Source organism: Fragaria vesca, linkage group LG5, assembly GCF_000184155.1.
Source record: "Fragaria vesca subsp. vesca linkage group LG5, FraVesHawaii_1.0, whole genome shotgun sequence".
NCBI classification, from domain to species: domain Eukaryota; kingdom Viridiplantae; phylum Streptophyta; class Magnoliopsida; order Rosales; family Rosaceae; genus Fragaria; species Fragaria vesca.
This window is the reverse complement of record NC_020495.1, coordinates 20,687,575-20,710,897: the sequence shown is the minus strand read 5'-3', so window position 1 is coordinate 20,710,897 and position 23,323 is coordinate 20,687,575. Positions and strand designations below refer to the sequence as shown.

Below are 23,323 nucleotides of genomic sequence, written 5' to 3'. Positions count from 1 at the left end.
GAATGAGGCGAACCCTAGCCACTCCTTTGTTCAAACCCTGGTTCTCGACCTGCAGCACGGTGCCTATGGTTTCCCCGAGTAGTCTGGTCGTTGTTGTTGGTTTTTTATTATATTTTAAAGATCCAAAACTATTATTATTATTATTATTATTATTATCTGTTTTCTTTTAAGTGTCAAAAGTCATCTGTTTTGGTTTTCAAGGAGTCATATTCTTTTGAACAGGTAAGAAGAGTCTTTATAAGATTGGACTCTTCTTCAGACAAGAGATCGACATCTCTTCTTTCTCTGTTCTTCTTCTTCTTCCTTCTACTGACTCTCTATCTACACCAATTCATACTCTCTATTCTGGGCAATTGATAAAAACTTGACATCCCCGTCTACCGTGAGCGTGTGAAGCGGATTAGACTTCCTGTGAGGTTTAAGGGTTGTATCTTGGAGTGCTTAGACGACCGCCAATACCTACACGAGGGGAGGCGTCTATCGCTTTAGGACAGCGACATCGTGCCTCTTTTGGATTCTCACAGGGCATACTTTGGATTCTCACAGGCCAGATTCTCTAACCTTTTCTCTTATTTGTATTTGTGTTTATCATACTGTGTTGTTTCAGATTGAAATTGAATAGAATCAGTAGTATATATATTGCAGATTTGTAATAATCTAAAGCGATAGATGTTTACTTTACTTGGTTCTATTTTGATCGATATAGAAAAGGGGTTTGTTTTGATTGTTGATTTGTGATTCTGAGAATTGGTATATATAGTTGAATAGTCTACTGTACTTGTATGATATATAGTTAGAAATATTAAAACGGATTTGACATTGGTGGCGATTTGGTACATTAGTGTAGTATACCTATATCTATACTTGAAATTCTGCAGCAAAGTAAAGCCTATTGATTTGTTCGCAATTACCTCAGGTTGATTAGTTATTTGTAGCATATAAATATAGGCTTTGCATCTATGCATTTGGTTTCTGGTTTTGACATTTTTGTGTGTGTTCTCACAGTGTGCTAGTAATATATATCTAATCTCTCTCTTGTTCTAGCATTTAAAATGACAAACTTAGATCAAGAAGCTCTTAGTGTCAAACCTGGAAAATTTAGTGGACACCATTTTCGTAGATGGCAAAAACAGTTGAAATATTGGCTGTCTGTTCTTGGATTTATGTCTGCCATTGAAGGGCATGATCCAAACAAACCATCATCTTCTTGGTTTAGCCAAGAGGATATAGAGTATCATTGCTATAATAGAATTTTAAGTGCCTTGTCTGACCATCTTTACGATGTGTATCATTCTACAACATCCACAGCCAAAGAACTTTGGGATGCATTAGAGGCTGAATATGGAATTGTAGATGCTGGAGTTGATAGGTTTACTGTCTCTAACTTTAATAGTTATAAGATGGTTGAAACCAAATCTGTAGGAGACCAAATCCATGAGTACCAAGAACTTTTAAGAGGTATAGAAAAGAAAGGAACCAAGTTCAGTGAGGACTTTAAAGTGTCTTGCCTTATTGATAAATTGCCTCCATCTTGGAATGAATATGCTAAGTCTCTTAGGCATAAACAAGGAGAGTTCACCCTCCGTCAAGCTATGAATTCCCTTAGAATAGAAGAGAAACAAAGGGTAGATCAAAAGGGAAAAACTGAGAGTACCCCTGTTGTGAATTTAGTTGTGGGAAAGAGAAACCATAATCAAAACAAGACTAGATTCCACAATAAAAATGGGAGAAATAACTTTCAGCCTAGGGGAATGAACTTTAAGAACAATAGAGTCAACCATAACAAACAATTCCAGAAGTCTAAGGATCAAGGGAGAGAGAAGATGTCTTGCTTTGTTTGTGGGAGGACCAATCATATGGCAAAGAATTGCTTCTACAAAAAGACTGAGGAGATCAAGTCTCAAGCAAATAATGGTCCAAAAGCTCAAGTAAATATGATAGTGGAGCAAGAGTCCTCTCAACCATTATTCAAGTATGAACCTTCAGTCAATTTTACTTATGAAAGTAAAACTTGGTGGTTTGATTCTGGAACTAACATACATGTGTGTCTTGACCATGATTCTTTTAAAACTTACCAGAAATCGAGTGGAGGACGTGTAACTGGTTTCAACATGAATTCAGTCGCACAAGTATATGGAATTGGAGACATAGACTTGAAGATGGCATCTGGAAAAATCTTAAGCTTAAAGAATGTGCGACACATACCCACAGCCATTAAGAATTTAGTTTGTGGTTTGCTTTAGTGGAACAAGGTTATAGAGTTGTATTAGAATCAAACAAGGTTGTAATAACCAGAAATAATGTATTTATTGGTAAAGGTTTTGTTTGTGAAGGATTGTTTAAATTAAATTTATATCAAGATGTTGTTTCTACTCAAGTTTTTAATCTTGAAACTTGTAATGTTTGGCATGGAAGATTAGGTCATGTTAATATGATGAAAATTAAGAAAATGATGGAACTGAACCTAGTTCCTAAATCAAACTTGGACCTAAAACACAAATGTGAAATTTGTGTCCAAGCCAAGCAAGCCAAGAAACCTTTTAAGTCTGTTGTTAGAACAACCCAGGTCCTAGAGCTTATACATAGTGATGTTTGTGATTCTAATAGGTCACCTACTAGAGCTGGAAATAAATATTTTGTTACCTTCATTGATGATTGCTCTAAATATTGTTATGTCTATTTGATTAAGACAAAGGATGAAGTATTCGACAAGTTCAAAGTTTATAAAACTGAAGTAGAGAATCAGTTAGAAAAGAAAATTAAGAGATTGAGGTCTGATAGGGGTGGTGAATACACTTCCAATGATCTTAATGATTTTTGTGAAGAGCATGGAATAATACATGAAGTAACACCACCCTATTCTCCACAATGTAATGGAGTTGCTAAAAGGAAAAATAGAACTTTATTAGATATGGTAAATGCAATGCTTTTGAGTTCTGGTTTACCTGATAAATGGTGGGGGGAAGCATTACTAACAGCTTGTTTTATTTTAAATAGAGTCATTGTTAAAGACAATGATGAAACTCCTTATGAAATTTGGAAGAAGAGAACTCCAAATCTTCATATCTTGAAAGTGTGGGGGTGTCTAGCCAAGGTCCTAATTCCTGATCCTAAAAGAAAGAAAATTGGACCAAAAACTGTAGATGCGGTGTTCTTAGGTTATGCTCACCATAGTACTGCAAATAAATTTTTAGTTATAAATTCTGAAATTGAAGAAATTTCCAATAACACCATAAAAGAATGCAGGGATGCAACTTACTTTGAAGATATCTTTCCTTTTAAGTCTAGAATTCAAAATCAAACAGTAAATAGAGTTATCTCTAATGCTAGTAAAGATACTGCTAGTTCTAGCAATCCTGCAGTTGAAGAAACAGAATCTCTAGAAGAAATTAGACGATCTAAGAGAATGAGGAAAGAAAAGAATTTTGGTGAGGACTTTGTAGTATTTCATATTGAGGGAGATCCAGCAACATATAAAGAAGCTATGGCTTCTTCAGATGCTCCATTTTGGAAAGAAGCCATAAACAGTGAGGTTGAGTCTATTCTACAAAATCACACATGGGAGTTAACCAACTTACCTCCTGGAACTAGACCTATTGGTTGCAAATGGGTCTTTAGGAAAAAGTTGAAACCTGATGGTAGCATAGATAAATATAAGGCTAGATTAGTAGCAAAAGGATTTACTCAAAAGAAAGGTATAGATTACTTTGATACTTACTCACGTGTCTCTAGTATCACTACTATTAGAACTCTTATAGCTTTGGCATCTATACATGATTTAGTCATTCATCAAATGGATGTTAAAACTGCATTTTTGAATGGAGATTTAGATGAGGAAATATATATGGAGCAACCTGAGGGATTTATAGTTAAAGGTCAAGAACATAAAGTCTGCAAATTAATTAAATCCCTATATGGTCTTAAACAAGCTCCAAAACAATGGCATGAAAAGTTTGATAAAGTCATTCTAGATTATGATTTTAAGATCAATGAGTATGATAAATGTGTTTACTATAAAGAATGTGATGCACATGCAGTGTGTTATATTGTGTCTATATGTTGATGACATTTTGCTGTTTGGAACAAGTTTAGAGATTGTGAAAGATGTGAAAAACTACTTATCAAAGAAATTTGATATGAAAGATTTAGGTGAAGCTAACATAATCCTAGGAATGAAACTAGAGAAGACTTCTGATGGCTTTACTTTAAATCAAGTTAGTGCAATTGAAAAGATGCTAAAGAAATATAATTATCATTCTTGCAATTATGTTTCAACACCATATGATCCTAACTTTGTTTTAAAGAAACATTTGGGAGAACCTGTGTCTCAATTGAAATACTCACAAATGATTGGTTCTTTGATGTATATAGCAAATAAGAGTAGACCTGATATATGCTATGCTGTCTGTAGACTTAGTAGATATACTCATAACCTAAGTCATGATCATTGGACTGCTTTAGAAAGAGTCTTTAAATATCTGAGTGGTACTTTAAACTATTTTCTTTGCTATAAAAGATTTCCTTCTGTAGTAGAAGGGTATAGTGATGCAAATTGGATTTCTGATAGTTCTGATGTAAAATCAACTTCTGGATATGTTTTCTTGTTAGGAGGGGCTGCCATATCTTGGGGTTCTAAGAAACAAACTATAATTACTAGAAGTACTACGGAATCTGAACTTGTAGCACTAGATATTGCATGTACTGAGGCTGAATGGATAAAAGATTTTTTGCTTGAAATACCCTTGATTAGAAAGCCTATTCCAGCTTTTTCTATCCACTGTGACAACAAAGCTGTGATAGAGTTGGTAAAGCAAAAACATTCAAATAGAAAGATGAACAGACATATCCATGTTAGATATAAATCAGTGAGAAAATTGTTAAATAAAGAAGTTGTATCTTTAGACTTTGTGAAATCTGAAATGAATATTGCTGATCAATTGACCAAAGGTTTATCTAGGGGTGTTGTCCTAGATTTGTCGAGGGGGGTGGGTTTAAGCCCATAAGGAAGTCACCTAGGGAAGCAACCCAACCTCTGTGATTGGAGATCCCATGAAGGAGGTTCAATGGGTACAAACAATCCATATTGCGTGACTTAAATTCCAGTACAATATACATATATGTATTTATATATATATTCTGCTCATCCCTATGACATTAGTACTGATGATATGTGAAATAGAGGAAAGGTTTTACCTTGAATGAGATTTGAGGCGGGCATACTCCCGCAGGGTACAAGTCACATGTACTCTTGGAGAAACTCACCTAAGTGAGAGTAGTTGTGAGGCCGCAGCTATGAGAGATGGGCTTCTCTCTAGTAACTCTCATGATAATCAAGATAAGCGCAAGGCTATAAATAGCGCTACCCGCGTCAAAGTGTATGTATCAATATTGTGTGTGTGACAATGTGTAATTTGGCTACAAGGGGTCTAGATCAAGACATAGTTCTCTACGATTCCTTCAAATGAAATTTGTTTACACTAAGTGTACGTTCAAGTCCGGAAGACACCTGCACCTATTACATGATATAAAGTTGCCCAGAAATTCTTTTTATCAATCTTCCCATATTTTTTTTTAAGTTCTGAAAGTTTTGAATCTTGTGGGGGATTGTTGGTTTTTTATTATATTTTAAAGATCCAAAACTATTATTATTATTATTATTATTATTATTATTATTATTATTATTATTATTATTATTATTATTATCTGTTTCTTTTAAGTGTCAAAAGTCATCTGTTTTGGTTTTCAAGGAGTCATGTTCTTTTGAACAGGTAAAAAGAGTCTTTATAAGATTGGACTCTTCTTCAGACAAGAGATCGACATCTCTTCTTTCTCTGTTCTTCTTCCTCTTCCTTCTACTGACTCTCTATCTACACCAATTCATACTCTCTATTCTGGGCAATTGATAAAAACTTGACATCCCCGTCTACCGTGAGCGTGTGAAGCGGATTAGACTTCTTGTGAGGTTTAAGGGTTGTATCTTGGAGTGCTTAGACGACCGCCAATACCTACACGAGGGGAGGCGTCTATCGCCTTAGGACAGCGACATCGTGCCTCTTTTGGATTCTCACAGGGCATACTTCTTTGGATTCTCACAGGCCAGATTCTCTAACCTTTTCTCTTATTTGTATTTGTGTTTATCATACTGTGTTGTTTCAGATTGAAATTGAATAGAATCAGTAGTATATATATTGCAGATTTGTAATATCTCGGTCATCAGAGCCGCTGGAACTCCATCAATTTCCACCCATATCCACCCAAAATTTAAAAGGACAACCATGATATCAGAAAATCCGTCGTAGTCAGTAATCAAGGTCATTGCACGTTGATAGCATATACATGTTATTTCATTGGGAATCCGAGTGATTCTTTTCATCATACCATATTAAACACTCTCACTTAAAATACGATCAATAGAAAAAGTGTAAGAATGTATCCTCGTCACTAATAGATCTTAAACGAATAAAATTCTTATACTATCATTTCTTAACAGACACCTAAATGTTACTTTTCTATCGCAGCCTCTCTCTCTAACCTGTAGAGAGAGAAAGTAGATATGAAAAAATGTCTTTCTCCCATTACCTTCTGCCCCATTCTTGGTCCTTTATGGATCTAGATGCAAGGCTATGGGTTGGGGGAGGCCCTTTTTCATTATTTTCAGCAGCTTATTGTTCTCTCACCTTTGTGGTGGTTTTCCCTTTTGTGGATTTCTTTGGCTAATGTCCAGCAATATTCTAGCTATGTCCAGCAATTTTCTAACCTTGTTCAGATTGGGAGGAACTTGTTCCTTATCATTCCTTCTCTTTAGTTATATAAGGCAATCGATCTCATATCATTCCGCATATGAGTTCACCCAATCCCATGTCAGTTCTTCATTTTTCAGTTCCAAAATCCATGAAAGCTTTGGTGGTTGCAACGATAAAATGCAAAGCACTTATCTTTCTGAATATGGGTGCTCACGCATGGGTTCACCACCCCCGATTCTCTATAGTTATGGTTCTCAGCTCTTGTTCTCGGTCCTCCTTCCGCAGTCACGCCACTCTCTTGGTTTGGGTCTATTGGATGGAAAAGACGCTGCTTGGATTTTTGGGTTACCTTTGATTTGTGCTTTGAGATCTATTTGTCGTCGGCTATATACGACATGGAATTTCTTGGTTTCTACTTCCAGTGACTCGTCGGCGAATCTGCGTCAGCGCATGATAGCTAGAAGCAGCTTAGGTTTTTTTTTTTTTTTGTTGCTTTGGGCTTGTTCGGTGGCCCTTAATGTTTTTAGTTGTATTTTAGTTTGTGGTAATGTTTGCTCATGTTATTTCTGTCGAGAAGTAGTTTCGAACTAATCCACTTAGAGCAACTCCAACGAACCTGTCAAATGACAGGGTGGAGGCTCAACAGAAAGAAATGGCCGGAAAATTCACTCCAACGGTTGTGTCAAATCCGATGTGGATTTGACAACTCTCTTCACATTGTCAAACTTGACCGTTTGGGAAGAAGTGTTTTTTTTTTTGATAAGAAAACAAGAACATACAAACTACAGGGAGTTGCCTCTAAGGCATCCCGTTCCTACGGAATCAAATCTAATACAATGAACAACTCTTCTAGGAAAGTTGTCCTCCCAATCTCTACCGGAGGAGTTTTGATGTCTATAGCTAGCAACTGCATCCGCCACAAAGTTTGCTTTTTTGTAGACATGATGAAATGAGATTGAGCTGAAACTCTCTGCAATTTTCCTAATATCATCCACAATTTGATGGATTCTCCAAGGGGGGTTGATTTTCTGAGTCACAACATCGATCACCAGTTTAGAGTCCCATTCCACAACAACATCAGTAAACCCTTTCTCTTTCGCACTGAGGAGACTATCCCTTGAAGCAGTGGCTTCCGTAACAAGGACCAACGTGCTCCCCAAATTCCTTGTGCTTGCAAGAATCGGATTGCCCTTTGAGTCCCCGATGATGGCTCCTGAAGCAGCATAATTGCTTGAAACTGAACCATCAAAATTTATCTTCACAGTCCTGTTTGGAGGGGGAAGCCAAGTGATGACTTCAGGGGGTTGTTAAGGACCACCTCCAAGAGAAGCTTGATTATATAAATTGTAACTGTTTCGAATGGTTGTAGCCACAGAGACCACAGTTTGCGGTCTTGTATTGATATTCCTGAAAGATAAAAATCATTCCTGGCTTTCCAGATTTGCCAGCAAAGGGTTAAGACTTTTGCAAAAACATCTTTATCATAGTTCTTCTTTGAAAAGGAAGTTTTCATATTATCAAGAAAATCAGAGGTGTTATTAAAGAGGTAATAAAGGTTTGATAGTCTCCAAACCTCAGAAGCAAAAGAACAAGTACCAAAAAGATGTTCGGTCGTCTCATTATCTGAATTGCACAAAACACAAGTGTTATCATTTAAATAAGTAAATCTTGCAAGTCTATCCTTTGTCTTTAGTCTACCTCTAAAAAGCAACCAGCAAAAGATTTTTATTTTAGGAGGAATATTTAGCTTCCACATTCTATTTAGCATATTAGTTTGAGAATGTTTCTCCATGTTGTTACATTGCAACCAAGCTGCCGTTTTAATTGAGAACCTACCGTTTGCAGCAGGTACCCAAATAAACTTGTCTTCTTGATTATTTGAGGGTATAGGAATACCTATAATTTGTTTCACAATCTCCCAGTCAAGGACTTGGAGCAGCTTTGCTTTATTCTAGGCATGATTAGTGATAAAATCACTTACATTTTCCTCCTAGTTAATAGAGTCTCTTTGTCTATTAGGAATGAGATTAGCCAATGGAAAGGGGAAAATCCAATGAAAAGTCCAAAACTTGATGGATTTCCCATTACCCACTGTCCATCTCATGCCCTTATTTATCAAATCTCTACTATCAATAATTCCTTTCCAAGCAAAAGAAGAGCTAGACTTCTTCTTCGCTTGAAAGAAATTAGTTTTTCTCAGATATTTTCTTTTCATAATCTGAACCCACCAATTACTTAGATCAGTAATGATTTTCCAAGCTAACTTTGCTATAGCAGCATTATTATAGAATGCAGTAGGTCTAACTCCTAGACCTCCTACACTCTTTGGAGAACAAATTTTTTCCCATGCCACAGGGGGAGTTTTTGCACTAGAACTCCAGAAGAAGTTCCTAGCTTCTCTGTCTATAGCACTAGTGGTCTTTTTATTACACTTGAAAACAGACATAACATGGTTTAGCATTCCAGCCAGATTGGTTTTAATCAGGGTGAGTCTTCCTAGTTCTTGCTCTTGATAAAGTTCCTCCCTTCCAACCAGCAAGTTTATTACTGATTTTGGAAAGAAGCTCTTTAGCATTTAAGGGATCCTTCCAGAAAACAACATTATGTATTCCTAGATACTTGCCTATTGTTTGCTTTTGCTAAATACCAAGAATATTGGAGATATTTACTTTGATAGAGCTTGAGATTTTAGGAGAGAAGTAGATGGAGGATTTATGACAGTTTATTTTTTGTCCATTGGCTTTGGCAAAAGCTTTTAGACTATCCAAAATATGTTTTGCAGCCTTATTAGTTGCCTTAGCAAAGATAAGGCAGTCATCAGCAAAAACTAGATTAGAAATTCTAAACCCACATGGAGAAGAAAGCAAACCAACATTGGTTTTCGAGGTTTTAGCTAAATGATTAAGGTTTCTGATTAAAGGCTCCATACAAAGAATAAAGATGTAAGGTGATAGGGGATCACCTTGTCTTATGCCTTTAGAAGGTTTAAACCAGCCTTCAGGCCTTCCATTAATAATAATGGAAAAAGAAGCTGAGCTAATGCACTGTAGAATTAAATTAATCCAATTTCTATGAAAACCAAACTTATCAAGACAAAGTTTTATGTAGTGCCAGTCTAAGAAATCATAAGCTTTCTCTAGGTCTAACTTAACGGCCATAGAGCCATTTATGCTGTTCTTCTTCTGGAAATCAGAGAACTGTTCATGGGCTATGAGGATATTATCCTGAATGACTCTACCTGGCGCAAAGGCTGGGAAGAAGTTGTCAAATTGTTTTTCTTGATTGTTTGATCAACTCTCTTCTCTTCTCTTTTGCCTTCTCTCTTTCTTCTTACACATACCCAAAACCTCTCATGTGCCGATCTGCTTGAATATGTTGTTCTTGACTTCTAATTTTCGTGGGTTGCCTAATATTTGAATATGGGCATGAAGATTTTTACAGAAGATAAGAAGAAGATCTGGGCAGAGATGGAGGAAATAAAAGAGAGGAAGATAGACGAAGGGATGACTTTTTTGAAAGGAGAAGAAATTGGAGAGGAAGAGTTCATGGAAAGAAATATCAGAAAATAGAGAATTCAATTATGGAGGACGACTGGGAGAACTAAAGAGTTTGTTTGGCATGAATTAGTTCTGGTAGTGGAGAAAGACTTTGTCTGGGAAAGAAGAGGTCTAGTGGCTTGAGAAGTGGAGAAGAGACGAACCAGAAGAGTTCTAGGAGAGAAGAAAGATAAGATAAAATACTACTTCAATAAAAGAAAAGAAATAACAAATAAATTTATTTGAAATTTTAATTGGAGGGGAAGTTGTCAGAAGTTAAATTTAAATTTGACATAGGTAAAATAACCACTTCATTAGAGTTGCTCTTAGTTTCATGTACGAAATCGGATCAGACCCTAGTTAGGGCTGGTATGAGCTTTGTCCCTTAATGAAATCCTTTCATTTCCAAAAATAGATCCTAAACGAAGGACAATCAAAGATTCAGAGCTAAAAGAGAGTATATATATACACAACCAGTGTGTGTAGCGGTTGTACTAAAGCCCAAGTATCGATTCCTCTCAAGAATTGCAGTTTTAGGCATCAAAAGCAAACAATAGCCAAAGAAAGGAAAAAAAAAGAGTGCGGCTATTGAGACCTCTAAATTTGCTTAATATACCTCTCATTCTCTCTACACCTCTATTTTACTTTTAAATACAAACATTTGTTCACTAGACCTCCATTTAAATTCCTATAATAACCTTGTTTATGTAATTCACATATATTTCAATATATTACTCATTGCACCACTTATTCATTCACTAGACCTCCTATTCTTTTTTATTTTTTTGCATGCGAACATCCATTCTTTATTTATTTTTTTTCACGCAAACATCTATTCCCGACCTCCATTTCTTGATTTTTTATTTTTGCATAAGGCCCCCTTCTGGGGGGGCCAGAGCCATCAGTGAGATACCACTCTAGAAGAGCTAGAATTCTAACCTCACTTTTATTATTTTTATTATTTATTAATTAAAATTTTAGAAATGTCACTAGACCTTCATTTTTTTTTATCAAATTGTAAGAAAGAATTTCAAATTTCAATGACATAATTTCAGAGCAAAGTTAATTCAAATCATGAAGAGTACTTTTATCTTAAAAAAAACAAGGTATGTGTTATAATATATATATAAATGCTATAATAATTATGGAGTAAAATTAGAAAATGACAATCAATAAGAAAAATAATAAAAGCAGGCAATTCATTGTTATTGAATTGGAAAATTTAAAAAGAATAAATATTATATTTATTTTTGTGTAATTATTGTCCTTAATAGTCATTATGTAAGATGATATATATGTCATTTAATAATTCAAAATATGATGAGGTAAAGTGAGCAAATTTAGAGGTCCCAATGAAAAAGTAAAACATGGTCAATCCGACCACATTATTTCCCAAAAACACTGCCGACAGATGTGTCGTCGGCCATATTTCCTTCTATTTTCCATGCAACGGTTCAGTTGCTTGGAGTCCTCATCTTCCTCTTATCCAAGTCTCCCCCATTTCAATTTTTCAAACAGAAATGGCCGCTACCACCACCACTTCCACTGCTTTAATCAACAATTATTTGCAACCCTCTTCCCTCCAAAACCTCTCAAGACCCAAATGGGCAATCACCAATTACCTTTCCCTCCCACCAACAACTCCATCTCGTGTTGGCTGCTGCCGTTTAAAGACCCCCCTCCCTCGTGTCTTCTCCTCCCAAAGCTTCCCCACCGCCCCCGTTACCCTCAAGGACTACGAGGTATTTCCATCTCACACTTTTGCTTACTTGTGCTTTTCTTAACTAGTTACAGCTGAATATATATGGGATATGGTACTTGAGTCCCTGCAAATTACTCTCACCAGTATGATAGTTGGGAAATACCCAAATGCTTTTATTGCAATTAAAACACTTAAACTGTGGCAAGTCTTGCTAGAAGCTCTAGATCATATCTGAGTTTAGTCAGTTTGCAAAGTATCAAACCAACCCTTTTATCTTTGGAATTGAAAATGTATTTTATATAAAACACACCTGGCAGTCCTACTTGTCAGGTTCTTATGATGTATTTCAAAGCTAGAACCAAATGATACTCAAAATAACTTGATGGGGCTGTTGGGGGCTTCGAAGAGATCCAAATGATCGAGATGTGAAAGCTTACATATGCATGCATTTTAACTCCTATTCAATGTGTTTATGATCTCCTTGGACGTAATCTTGGTGAACCAATTATTGATTGTTAAGCCAACAAATAAAACTGGTCGAAGTTTAGATATATAACATGCGATCATCTGCTTACGCTTCCAGTCTTCTTGTCTGCTACTGAGTATTCCCTGCAAAAAATTCACTAGAGTATATAATTTAGGCTGCACTGTCAAGTATTTTATCCATATATGGTCCTTTTTATTATTGTAAATGATCAAGTTACATGTATTTGTGTGCTTGACAAGAAGAATCCAACTTCATTTGAACATATGTTGATAAACTCTGATAACTAATGAAGCAAAATTCATCCTTTTGGAACTTGTTTTTCTCTAAAAATGGCTTCTGTTTTGTTGTCCTACAACAGTTGTACTTTGTTTTGTCTCATATATACTATTTATGTGAAATATCAATGCAGTTTCTTGATGGTTCTACTGAGGTGGAATTGAGATTACAGCTCAGGGGACGAAACATCACAAGCTCCAGAGACATTTTTGTGGATGCAAATGGCTCGTCTTTAACAATAAAAGTACAGCACTCTGGGTCCTTTGTCACACTTATGGAAACTAATCAACTGTTTGATAAAATAAAGCCTGCTGAAACAATATGGTTTGTGAAACTAAATCACATGAAATTCTATAACCAGATTAGATCTGTGTTTAGATGAATCATTCTTGTTTTGAGCAGGTATATAGATGAAGATCAGCTAGTGATAAACTTGAAGAAGCATGATCCAGATTTAAAATGGCCTGACATTGTCGAGTCATGGGAGTCTTTAACTGCGGGATCTATGCAACTTTTGAAAGGAACATCAATTTACATTGTTGGGGATTCAACTGAAATTAACCAGAAAGTGGCTCAAGAACTTGCAGTTGGTCTGGGGTAATGCTTTACATTCAAAACTAATATTGAGAAGAGATCACATCTAATTGTTGATATTCAACCATCCAAGATGTCATATATAAATTTTGCTGGATTTTCTCCCCTTTTCTAGTTACATCTCTTAGTAAGTAGCAACTTAGTAACCTTAGCTCATGATGGTGACTGTTTATAATAGGAAGTGAGATCTGCAAGGTGATGCATGCCTTCATCTTAAAACTTATAAGTAATTCTTGGTTCTTCTGTGTCTTCTGGTTCTTAATAGGTTTCTTTGGTTGACCTGATTTCAGATATACGCCACTCACTACAAAGGAGTTGCTGGAAGCATATGCCAAGCAGAGTGTTGACTCATGTGAGTATTTAGATGGATACTAGACCTCAACTTGCTGTGCTTCTTTTGGTTGACATGCCATTGTTGAAAGTTGAACTAGCAGTCAGTATCACCATCATACTTATTCCTGGGGTGTGCCCTAAGTAACTTAGTTGTCAGTGTTCAATGTTCAGGACAGATTGAGGAGTAATGAAGTACACAAATCTGAACAAATAGGAAGTTTTCAGATTACCAATAATGGGCTAGATGCCTATGATGCATATGGAATGTGTCTAAACTTTGATTTTTCATCTAAAGAAGAAACATAAATGAAACATTTAAAGTTACTGAATGGTTGATTTATTTTTTGTGGTTTTGCATCATAAAATGACTGTACGTGGGTTTTACAAATTAATGTCTTGATTTGTTTTTAGGTTGTTACTGTATGCTAGGAGTTCTTTATAAACGAGCAGCAAAATTGCTTTTGTTCTGCAAAGAGGCAGAGATGTTTCAGCATCTTGATTTAAATTGTTACTCCTTTTGTATATCCAAGCTGAAATTTACTTATGGATGATTCTCTTTGGACAAACACACTACCCTAAGAAAGATCTAGTTGCTAGTAATAACCCTGTAGATAGGTAGGATACTGTACAATAACCAATCGTTCCATCATAACTAACAAGTTTAACCAATTCCAGGGCTGCTTGCTGAAGGTTCTGAATCTGTAGTGGAAGCAGAAAGTGCTATATTACAGAGTTTAAGTAGGTACTATCTCTCAAATCTGAATAGATTTCTTTTTCTGTCTCCCTTTGTAGGGTGGAGGGTTGTGTACAATGAATACTTTTTAACAGGCTATGTTGGTCTTTACAGTCATGCTAGGGCAGTCATTGCGACATTAGGAGGCCAGCACGGAGCTGCTGGAAGAGCTCATAAATGGCACCATCTTTACGCAGGATTTACTATCTGGCTGTCACAAACTGATGCTACAGGTACCATTTTGATCTTTCCTTCATTGCTTTGCTTGCCTTCTTATGTATAAGAAACTCCTACAGCTTCCAGTGGCTGTCAATCATTTGTAAATTGTTTTTTAGGTTCATTAGGCACCATAAAGTGATAAAACCACAAGTCATTAGCTTCATCATGCCAGTGACAAAAAAAAAATCCATAAGATGTGATCCACAAAATTAATTTGCACTCCCCATTGTGAATCATGCTGAAGCGTTACATCACCCACATCCATTGTAGTCTGTAACTTTGGATGTCATTGTCTGCAATTAATTTCTCGCAGCATGTTTCTTGAAACATCTCTATATATACAGATGAAGGTTCTGCAAAGGAAGAGGCCAGGAGTCATATCCAAGATGGTGGAGTAGCTTACTCAAATGCAGACGTTGTTGTCAAGCTACAGGGTTGGGATGCAGATCACGTTAAAACTGTTGCGCAGGCATGCTTGAGTGCTCTTAAACAGTTAGTTCTGTCAGACAAGAAGCTTCCAGGTACATCACAAGCTTTTGCTTCCCATTTTCCTAGTTCTATTTTTGTTTCTTCTCCAAAGTAAAGTAAACCTGAAAGGGTGGCAACTTCGTCAATTAAGGAGTAGGGACTATAATTCTGTATAATGCCTATAACCTCCTTTCGTTTTGGTGTATTATGAAGGTAAGAAGAGCCTCTACATACGCTTGGGATGCCGAGGTGACTGGCCAAACATCAAGCCTCCTGGGTGGGATCCTTCAGCTGGAGATGATGCATCTCCAGGTAGATCTCACTAATAACAATACTGCGTTACATCAGAGTTTTTGATCCAAATTCTTCCATGAATTTTTGATGAGTTCTATAGTTTTGTAGCTCAAGTGCAAACATATATTGTGAACTACCATTGTTGTAAGCGTATATTATTACTCCAAACAAAGCTAGCTCTATTCTCACTTGACTGACTTCCCTCGGTTCGTGCCTTCCAAAAACGAATGAACTTTTCCATCCTGTCACGCCCACCACCCTGCTTCAACATATCAGTTGTCATTAGGAACTTGAAAATCACCTAGTTTGCAAGCATATATTGCTAATTCTCCTTTCCAGGATTGAGCTGAATTACTTACAATTGCGGCAGGTCTTTTCTGTGCGATGGTTCAACTAGATAACTGATCAGTCTTGGTCTCTGTGTGTTCTCAAATGCCAGTACGCATCATATTTCTGTTAATAGCATGTTGTCTAGCAGAAACCTTCAGTACCTGATCATTCTGGTTTGTTAACGAACTGTATGATTCAAATACTTTTGAAGTTTGGGCATCAAATTGAAAAACTGGACAACAAAACCAAAATTTCAAGTATTTTAACATGATTATAATATGAAGCATATTCTTAGAACATCTGAACTGTTATCCCAGCTCTCTACCGAAAACTTGCCATCCCTAGTCAACTTCCTCATCCTCCACAATCTCTGTCGTTTCTCAGAATCCCAAATACTTGCAGATGACCACAGATACTTCATTCACAGCTATCACCAAACTCATAGGTTTACCAGCTTGTAGAGCAGGCACCCAAGAAAACACATCACTCCAAGAAGCTCTCCCACTTGCCAGCTTTTATCTCAGTTGATATATGCACAAAAAAAAATTCCTTTCCGTCTCTTGGAACAAATAGACGACCAAAAATAAAATGTAATGTCAAGTTCGTATCATTGCATTTATTATGAATGTAACTGGTTTACTTCACACTGCGCTGCAAATATTTTATATAGTCTCAAATTTCATACACTAGATTGAATATCAGGGAATCGCCAGAAATATCGCCATGGATACTGAAAGCTTGTGTCCCTAGTCTGTTTGACGTACGAAAAATCTAATCATATTCACTGTAATCCCTATACCACTAAATATCACATCCATCTACACACGTGGTATTTGGGGACAGTTAACTAAATCCAAATGCTGATATTAAAGATTAACTATAATTAAACATATTCATATTCAAATGCTGATACTGAAGATTAACGCACGTCAAAATTACCGAAAATAGCGGAAGTAGGAAAGGGTCAACCTTTTCCTTCTAGAATAGGAGCAGACAGTCTGACTATTTGATGTTCAAATTTAGATGCTATACAGCCAAAATAGGTACTCATAATCATACAAGGCTGCTAGTTTGTGGAAATTCACAGAGCGGGCGCATGTTGGCTTAAATTTCAGCTTACCAAACATTTTTACTAGTTGTTCAACATACTTTACCATGAGATCCAGCCAAAGTCATTGAATTGGAAAGGTACAATATCCAACAGATATTAAACAAATGGATTTTACTAGATTTGAAATTCCATGATTCCTTCAGAGTTCACACTTCAGAGTTCAAACCAGAGTTTCAGTACAAAGCATAGATCAGTTCAAAATTTATACGACAAACTACTTTAAGAACATAGCCATTTCCACTTGTCAAATGGTAATATGGTTCACATCATGTCGACACATTAGGGGAGCAGCAACCTTACCAAACATCAGCCAGACCACAACAGTTAACATTAAGCAGCATCAACTTATTCTTCCTGCTTTGGCAGTTTCATAGGGAATGCAGATCTTGGTGGTAGCTGTAAAAATGACCAGTCATAAGTTGATAACTATAAACTTCAATAAATACAAATTATTCATCATAAAACCTCTATAGCGATTTTACGTGTACGGCCTATCTTTTTTTAAAAAAAATAATAATAATAATTAAAATCACCAGCCACAAACATACACAATGCACAACATTGATCTACATTAAAATATTCATGCTATCTATCACCAGTAAATGCTAATATGCATGACATTACCTTGCACTGAAGGCTCATTATGGTTGACCTCAACAAGGCATCTCCAACAAGTGCTCTTAATTTCTGAATAAAATCTTCCCGGCTGATCTTCTTGCTCTAATAAAGTTACCACGAGAAAGAATCATGATACACGAAATTATCTCCAACATTTAAATACTAAGAATTCAAAATTACATACCCTGAATTGGTCATAGTGAGCATTAACCAACGTCATATCTTTGGGAGTAACTTCTTTTGAAATAGCTTCAAATAACGCTGCAAACGGCATCCATGGGGATTTTGGAGCTGCCAAAGAGCTTGAGCCAATTCCAACAGGCTTTTCCTGTGATTTCTCAGATTCTAAAGCTGGCCTACAATGCCTCCCCTACAGAAAAAGAATTGAAAGTATCAGACAGTATTTCTGAAAAGTGACAAAGGAGACCAACACCTCAAGAATACAACTTGTGGATGCTTGCTTAAGGTGTTCCGACACAAAGGATTCCAAAGGATTCCAGGATTCCACCCTTTGACTTGAACCTGACACAAAGGTGTTCCGACGGCAACCATCCTTTGGCTAAAACTAGAAAATTCCATATGTCAATGAATATAACACAACTATTAAGCAAGAACAAAGTAAGCCCCACATTCTACTTCAGTATTAGGAGAAGCAAAGTCAAGCAGATGGGTAAGCAGAGGAACACCTCTGAAGGCGCACTAGATTTCAGAGAGAAAAAATACCGGAAAAACAAAGAGAAAAAAAAACTGAGAACATAAAGGAGAATCATTATGGGATTTGATGGTGTCTAAAGTATCACAAACAGTTATGGCTTCATCAATTGAATTTAAGAGGCAGTTTGGGATATCTACAAGTCCTCCTTTAAAGTTGGATAGGCACAACAAATTATTTGCACATCAATTAGCTAAAGCAAAGACGACCAATATCTAACATACTTGCAAACAAAAGGACAATGATCTTATTAGTCGAAATAGAAGACAATAAACTGAAGTTTCAATGCGATGGAGGGCTTACTGATTCCACTGGTGAGCAGTTAAACTGCAAATGGCCTGAACATTCATCACTAGTTGTAATTCCAGACAGATGACCTCTGCTTTCAGTAACCATGGTCCCTGTAGTAGCAACAAAAAGTTCTAGTGGTCCAATACTTATATTTTCTAAGCAAAAATGATCTAAAGAAAAGTGTCTACATGAAGCAAAAGGTTCCCAGAAAGTAAAAAAACACACCAGAGATGTGGAACAGTAAGTCATAACGCATATGTAGATGTATGAAGAGAAAAGGATAGTCATAAGTCATAACGCATTTGTTCTCTTTTCTCTCAGAAACTTGATCAGACAAAAGGTTGGAATAACCCTAAACCCAAACCCCAATGGCCACTTCCTGTTCCCAGCAACAGTATTCATCTAGGTTGATTAGAAGAAAGACCACTACATAGGTCTAAATTTATGATCTTACTGGTTGGGAATCGATTGTCAAGCAAGTGAACACCACTACATAGTTCCAGATAGGGCTCTTCAGATATAACCCCCTATGGCTGCGGGAGTAGCATATTCCAACCAAGAGGTATGAAATTCATCTACTATTATTTTATTATCTGTAAACCTATAAGTACCAAAAATGACCTAAGTTAAACACAGAGCCAGCTGATCAAGTTTCTCCATCACCAATAGAATTCGAGGGTTAATCCCACCATTTATTTCCAGAAAATAGAATGTATTCCTATTTCAAGTATTTGAGAGGTGCGGCAATTTTAGGTGGGTACATGTGATAAAACATTCTCAGATGAAGAGTAAAGTTAAAATATAAAACACATAAAAAAAATATAAAGAAATTTGTTAAAAAAAAGGCGTTCAAAGGAGACAGGGTGTGCAAGCACACCTGAAAATCAAACAAGGAACTAGCATATGAGGAGAGATATACAACCTTCAGCATTCAAAGATGTCTTGAAACTGACAACATACTCCGGAAAAATATGGGTGTTCATGTTCATACTCCAAACTATAAGATGGCGTGGATTTTGAAGGTCATCAACTCCACTATCATATTGTATAGAACTGGGATGGCACTGTCCAGATCCGGGATTGACCAATTCGACATTTCCCATGATAACACGGCATAACATTATGTACCTCACCCCATTTTCGTCATCATCACAGTTACTTGCACTGTCAAGAAAACAAGCAGTAAAACCTCTGACAAAGCAAATTACAGTAGAAATAAGAATATATATCCTCAAAAAGAGAGCATAAAAGGCTTCACTACAGCACCAAAATCTGGATCTTGGAAGAAATAAGTTTTGTTTGGGGGAGGAGGAGGCACAAAGTACTGTACTAATACTTTTACATCGAATGGACAAAGGAAAAAATCATAGATGATTTTGTTACCAACATCTTACTTCTACTAAAATTCCTTAATATGATAAATGAATTGATAGACAGGAAATATGTGCAAACCTGATATGGCCATAATTAACAGATGTCAAGTGAACTCCAATGCCATATGAGGACATAATCATGGGTCCGCCATGCCCAAGTCCATACAACATGATGTTAGGAAGGGCATCTTTAGTAACAGCCATCCAACCATATTGAACATTAGGATCACCGCGGTACTTCTTTGTTATTTCAACCTGCTTATGGAACAGCTCAGCTCTTGCTTGCATCAAATCACTCGAGCACTGCTTCATCTCTACTATACATGCACTCACAGAGGAACCAATGCCCTTATCAAATATGTCTCGTACTGACTTAGAGTCCAGTGTTTCAGCCAAAATTGGAGACTTGGGGATTATGTTTTCATCAAAATGTCGAGTTCCCTTATGGATTTCCTGTATTTTGGGATGTGATATTTGGTTGCAATAGTCATTTACATCCCTATCGTCTCGATTACCCAGAGGGTTTTGTTCAATTTTAGTCCTCTTAGCAGGACTGTTCGACTCCTCAACACATTCCTCTGTATTGGAGCTATTCAATCCAGTTAGTCCAATCTCAAGCTTCAAAGTGATCTCCTGGGTCCCATTTGCTTCGTTCAGCACATAAGGTGAATCACTCTGTAACTTAGAATGGCAGTACTTTTCTTTCTCTAAATGACAAGAACGGATTTCTGGAAAGAAACAAGAACCTGCTTCATCAATCCAAGCAATTTGCTTTACTAGACCTGTTTTAATTTCCACCTGTATCATAAACAGAATATCTAGCAACAAATGGCAGCCGTTCCAATCCACATTTATAACTGCATTTTTCAGTCGAAAGTGCTCCCTGACCAAGTCAACAACTCCATGAGGAAAGTCTATCCAGTCCCCAGATTCATAGTATAGAAATCGCTGAGGAAGCCCACTTTTGCTGAAATTTGTATAGTTTTTTAGCACGGAGCTTCTGAAGTTTGATCTACACTTGTTTCTGCATTCATTAGATCGCTTACGCTTGCCAAGTTTGTTAAACGATGAAGGTGAGCTGGACTGTCGAGACAACACTGGGCGACTAGCTCCGACTATAAGTGCTGCACTATTTGTTGCCCTTTTCCCCTTCAAATTGACAACTATTTTGTGGTGGTCATCATCCAAGACCTTAACCCTGTCTGTTTCCATTTATCTATACGGAAAAGCCCTATTTACAGACTAAATCCTAAATGCTCTAAAAACAATGTACAATACTTTTCTTCAGTTCCGGGAATGGAGAAATTGTTCCATGGAGACAAATTTGCATAGCCTGCATTTAAGATATAGCATCTCTCATTATACTAATTCTAATTCATTTACCAGAAGGTAAAATCTGCATGTAAGAGTATTTACTGGTGAGCTTAATCATATATCTTTTCATGCTACACGTCCAGTTCCATAATACAGGTCAAAGATAATAACTTTTATTGACCTCACTACATAAAAAAGGCAAAGAAAAGCTGGGTATTTCCGACCACCACCAATGATTAAAAGAAACAGGTGAAACATGATGCCTTTAACACCCAAGCAATTTATAATGATAAGTTGCACGTTTTATATGTATAACATCTTTTACAACACAGAAGTTCAATATTCTAACTTCGAGTGTCGGTTCAAAATCAGGCACAAGAATATAGAAGTACTTCCCCTTCTTAAGTGAAAGAAGCAAATATAAACAACAGAACCATAGGAAAAAGAAACACACAAAACCGTACCGTATTCTGTAGTAGCAGGACATATCGTACAAGTCATGTTTCTGAACAACGTATATGTGCGAGTAACCAGAAAATGGTAATTCTTCTTGCAATGACTGAAACAGAACCCACTAAAGAAGATAAGAATTAAAAATTATCAAATGCAGGAAGAAAAACACCAATCAAGAGAAACTACCTCTATTTGTTTCTCCTACCAATTAACTGTATCGATCCTGAAACAATCAAAACACACCCTCAGTGAAAAATCTCTATGTAATACACTGATATGAAGTAAATTTAAAAAAATATAAAATAATATAAAATCACTCACACATCTATTCTACCACTAGTTGTATTCAGTAATTTTGTGAGGTGAGCTTGAAAGTTCTGTAGATGAGTTTGACTACCCAAATACGGTGAATCTGAATATAAAACCTGCAAAGAAGACAGCACCATGAGTACGAATTCTAACAAATCATACAGACTGAAGCCAAAACCATTAAAATGAAGAGTAATTTCTCAGTTTCAATTATACGAGTCTATCATGAAATTCAACAGTTAAATCAGAAACCATAATTATTCACATAATAATTAACTTGTCTAAAATCAAGTTGTTAGAACTGGATTTACATTCTGAATCCTTAAAATCACCAAAGTCAAATACTAAAAGCAAAAACAAAAAAAACAAAAAATGAATTCGAATCTGATTGCAGCAATACAATTTCAGAACGATAATTAATTGCAACACAACAATCAGTGATTCCAAATTCAAAACGTCAAAGAATAATCAAACTAGTACCAAGATCAGAGCCCTTAGATGGATCTAAAAAATCAACAACAAAAAAAAGTCCATACAGAAAAAAGAAGGAAGGACCTGAAGTGATCCAGTGAAATTGAACAAAAGCCCTAAAGACTGAGAATCAAAGGAGGCTCAGAAAACCTAGTTTGATTTGAAGCCAGCGAAGAAACGTTTCGACTTTTGAGAACGTGAGGCTAAAGTTAAGCCTACCGAACCAACTTAGCAATTTCTGATTTCTCCAATATTCTTCTCATAGGGTATTGTAGGAGGCGGTGGGTCTCTCTTTTAGTTGTATAAACCGCTGAATCGGAGCCGTTGAGTTGATCGTGCGGGTGAAAGTGTATTATGGAAGGTTCGCATTGGTGTGTTGCCCAAGGTGTGTGTTGCACAAGGCGGTGTTCAAAAATTGCAAAATAAAAATTTAATTATATTTTTGAGACGTGGGGACAAACCAGTGAAAGTATAAATAGAAATGTCATTGTGGAATAAAAGTGGTGTCAATAAAACATAAAACAGGTGTTTGTCATGTGAATTATTTATAATAAGACAGTGAAATGTTACGTGTTGTGAAAATTTATTATAAATACTAAGTAGTTATAAAATGTCGTAATGGTTGTATCTCCTTGGTTCTGGTAACGATCATGGTTACAGTTATTCCTACACTTACACTAGCTTTCATGACATATATAATGCATCAATAGGCATACAGTTCTACAGCCCCCTTCCATTGAGGGATCCCTATTTTTGGCCACTTTCTAGGGATAGGGCATTACACCACTTCCCAATTGAATTTTTACATCTCCACCGTTCATATCTTAGGTCTATATGAGTAGATCACCTCTACAAAATTTCATATGATTTGGTGATCGTTAAGGCTTTCAAAAGTTTGATTTAGTTTTAATGATCTTGAACGGTCCAGCTTATGTCAAACTAAAACCGTTGAAGGT

The 23,323-nt window shown here is 36.4% G+C and overlaps 2 protein-coding genes across 2 annotated transcripts; one reads left to right on the top strand and one right to left on the bottom strand.

Annotated features, from left to right (window-relative positions):
- Positions 1-1,052: 1,052 nt before the first annotated feature.
- On the top strand, positions 1,053-15,417 carry LOC101293311. Its single transcript, XM_004301610.1, has 11 exons — positions 1,053-1,928; positions 2,079-2,192; positions 2,690-3,889; positions 4,038-4,214; positions 12,878-13,068; positions 13,147-13,341; positions 13,629-13,690; positions 14,347-14,413; positions 14,519-14,637; positions 14,968-15,144; positions 15,305-15,417. The coding sequence occupies exons 1-11, from the start codon at positions 1,053-1,055 to the stop codon at positions 15,415-15,417; spliced, it is 3,291 nt and encodes a 1,096-aa protein (XP_004301658.1).
- A 1,451-nt stretch (positions 15,418-16,868) lies between these two features.
- Positions 16,869-22,581, bottom strand: LOC101296963 (inactive poly [ADP-ribose] polymerase RCD1-like). Its single transcript, XM_004300156.1, has 10 exons — positions 22,452-22,581; positions 21,909-22,012; positions 21,774-21,810; positions 21,599-21,693; positions 19,900-21,153; positions 19,370-19,611; positions 18,460-18,557; positions 17,629-17,814; positions 17,451-17,546; positions 16,869-17,222 (listed from the first exon to the last, which is right to left on the bottom strand). Exons 5-10 carry the CDS (start codon positions 21,030-21,032, stop codon positions 17,172-17,174), a joined length of 1,806 nt encoding a protein of 601 aa, XP_004300204.1. The 5' UTR covers positions 21,033-21,153; positions 21,599-21,693; positions 21,774-21,810; positions 21,909-22,012; positions 22,452-22,581; the 3' UTR covers positions 16,869-17,171.
- Between the last annotated feature and the right edge of the window lie 742 nt (positions 22,582-23,323).

Bases quoted from the DNA above. Each gene is read 5' to 3' on its own strand.
- LOC101293311 (XM_004301610.1), top strand. From the start codon at position 1,053: ATGACAAACTTAGATCAAGAAGCTCTTAGTGTCAAACCTGGAAAATTT. The intron at 2,193-2,689 runs GTGCGACACATA...TATTTGATTAAG, and splicing joins AAATCTTAAGCTTAAAGAAT to ACAAAGGATGAAGTATTCGA. The intron at 13,691-14,346 runs GTGAGTATTTAG...AACCAATTCCAG, and splicing joins CAAGCAGAGTGTTGACTCAT to GGCTGCTTGCTGAAGGTTCT.
- LOC101296963 (XM_004300156.1), bottom strand. From the start codon at position 21,032: ATGGAAACAGACAGGGTTAAGGTCTTGGATGATGACCACCACAAAATA. The intron at 17,815-18,459 runs GTAAGCCCTCCA...CTTTTTCTGTAG, and splicing joins ACTGCTCACCAGTGGAATCA to GGGAGGCATTGTAGGCCAGC. The intron at 17,223-17,450 runs GTAATGTCATGC...TCATTTTTACAG, and splicing joins TAATGAGCCTTCAGTGCAAG to CTACCACCAAGATCTGCATT.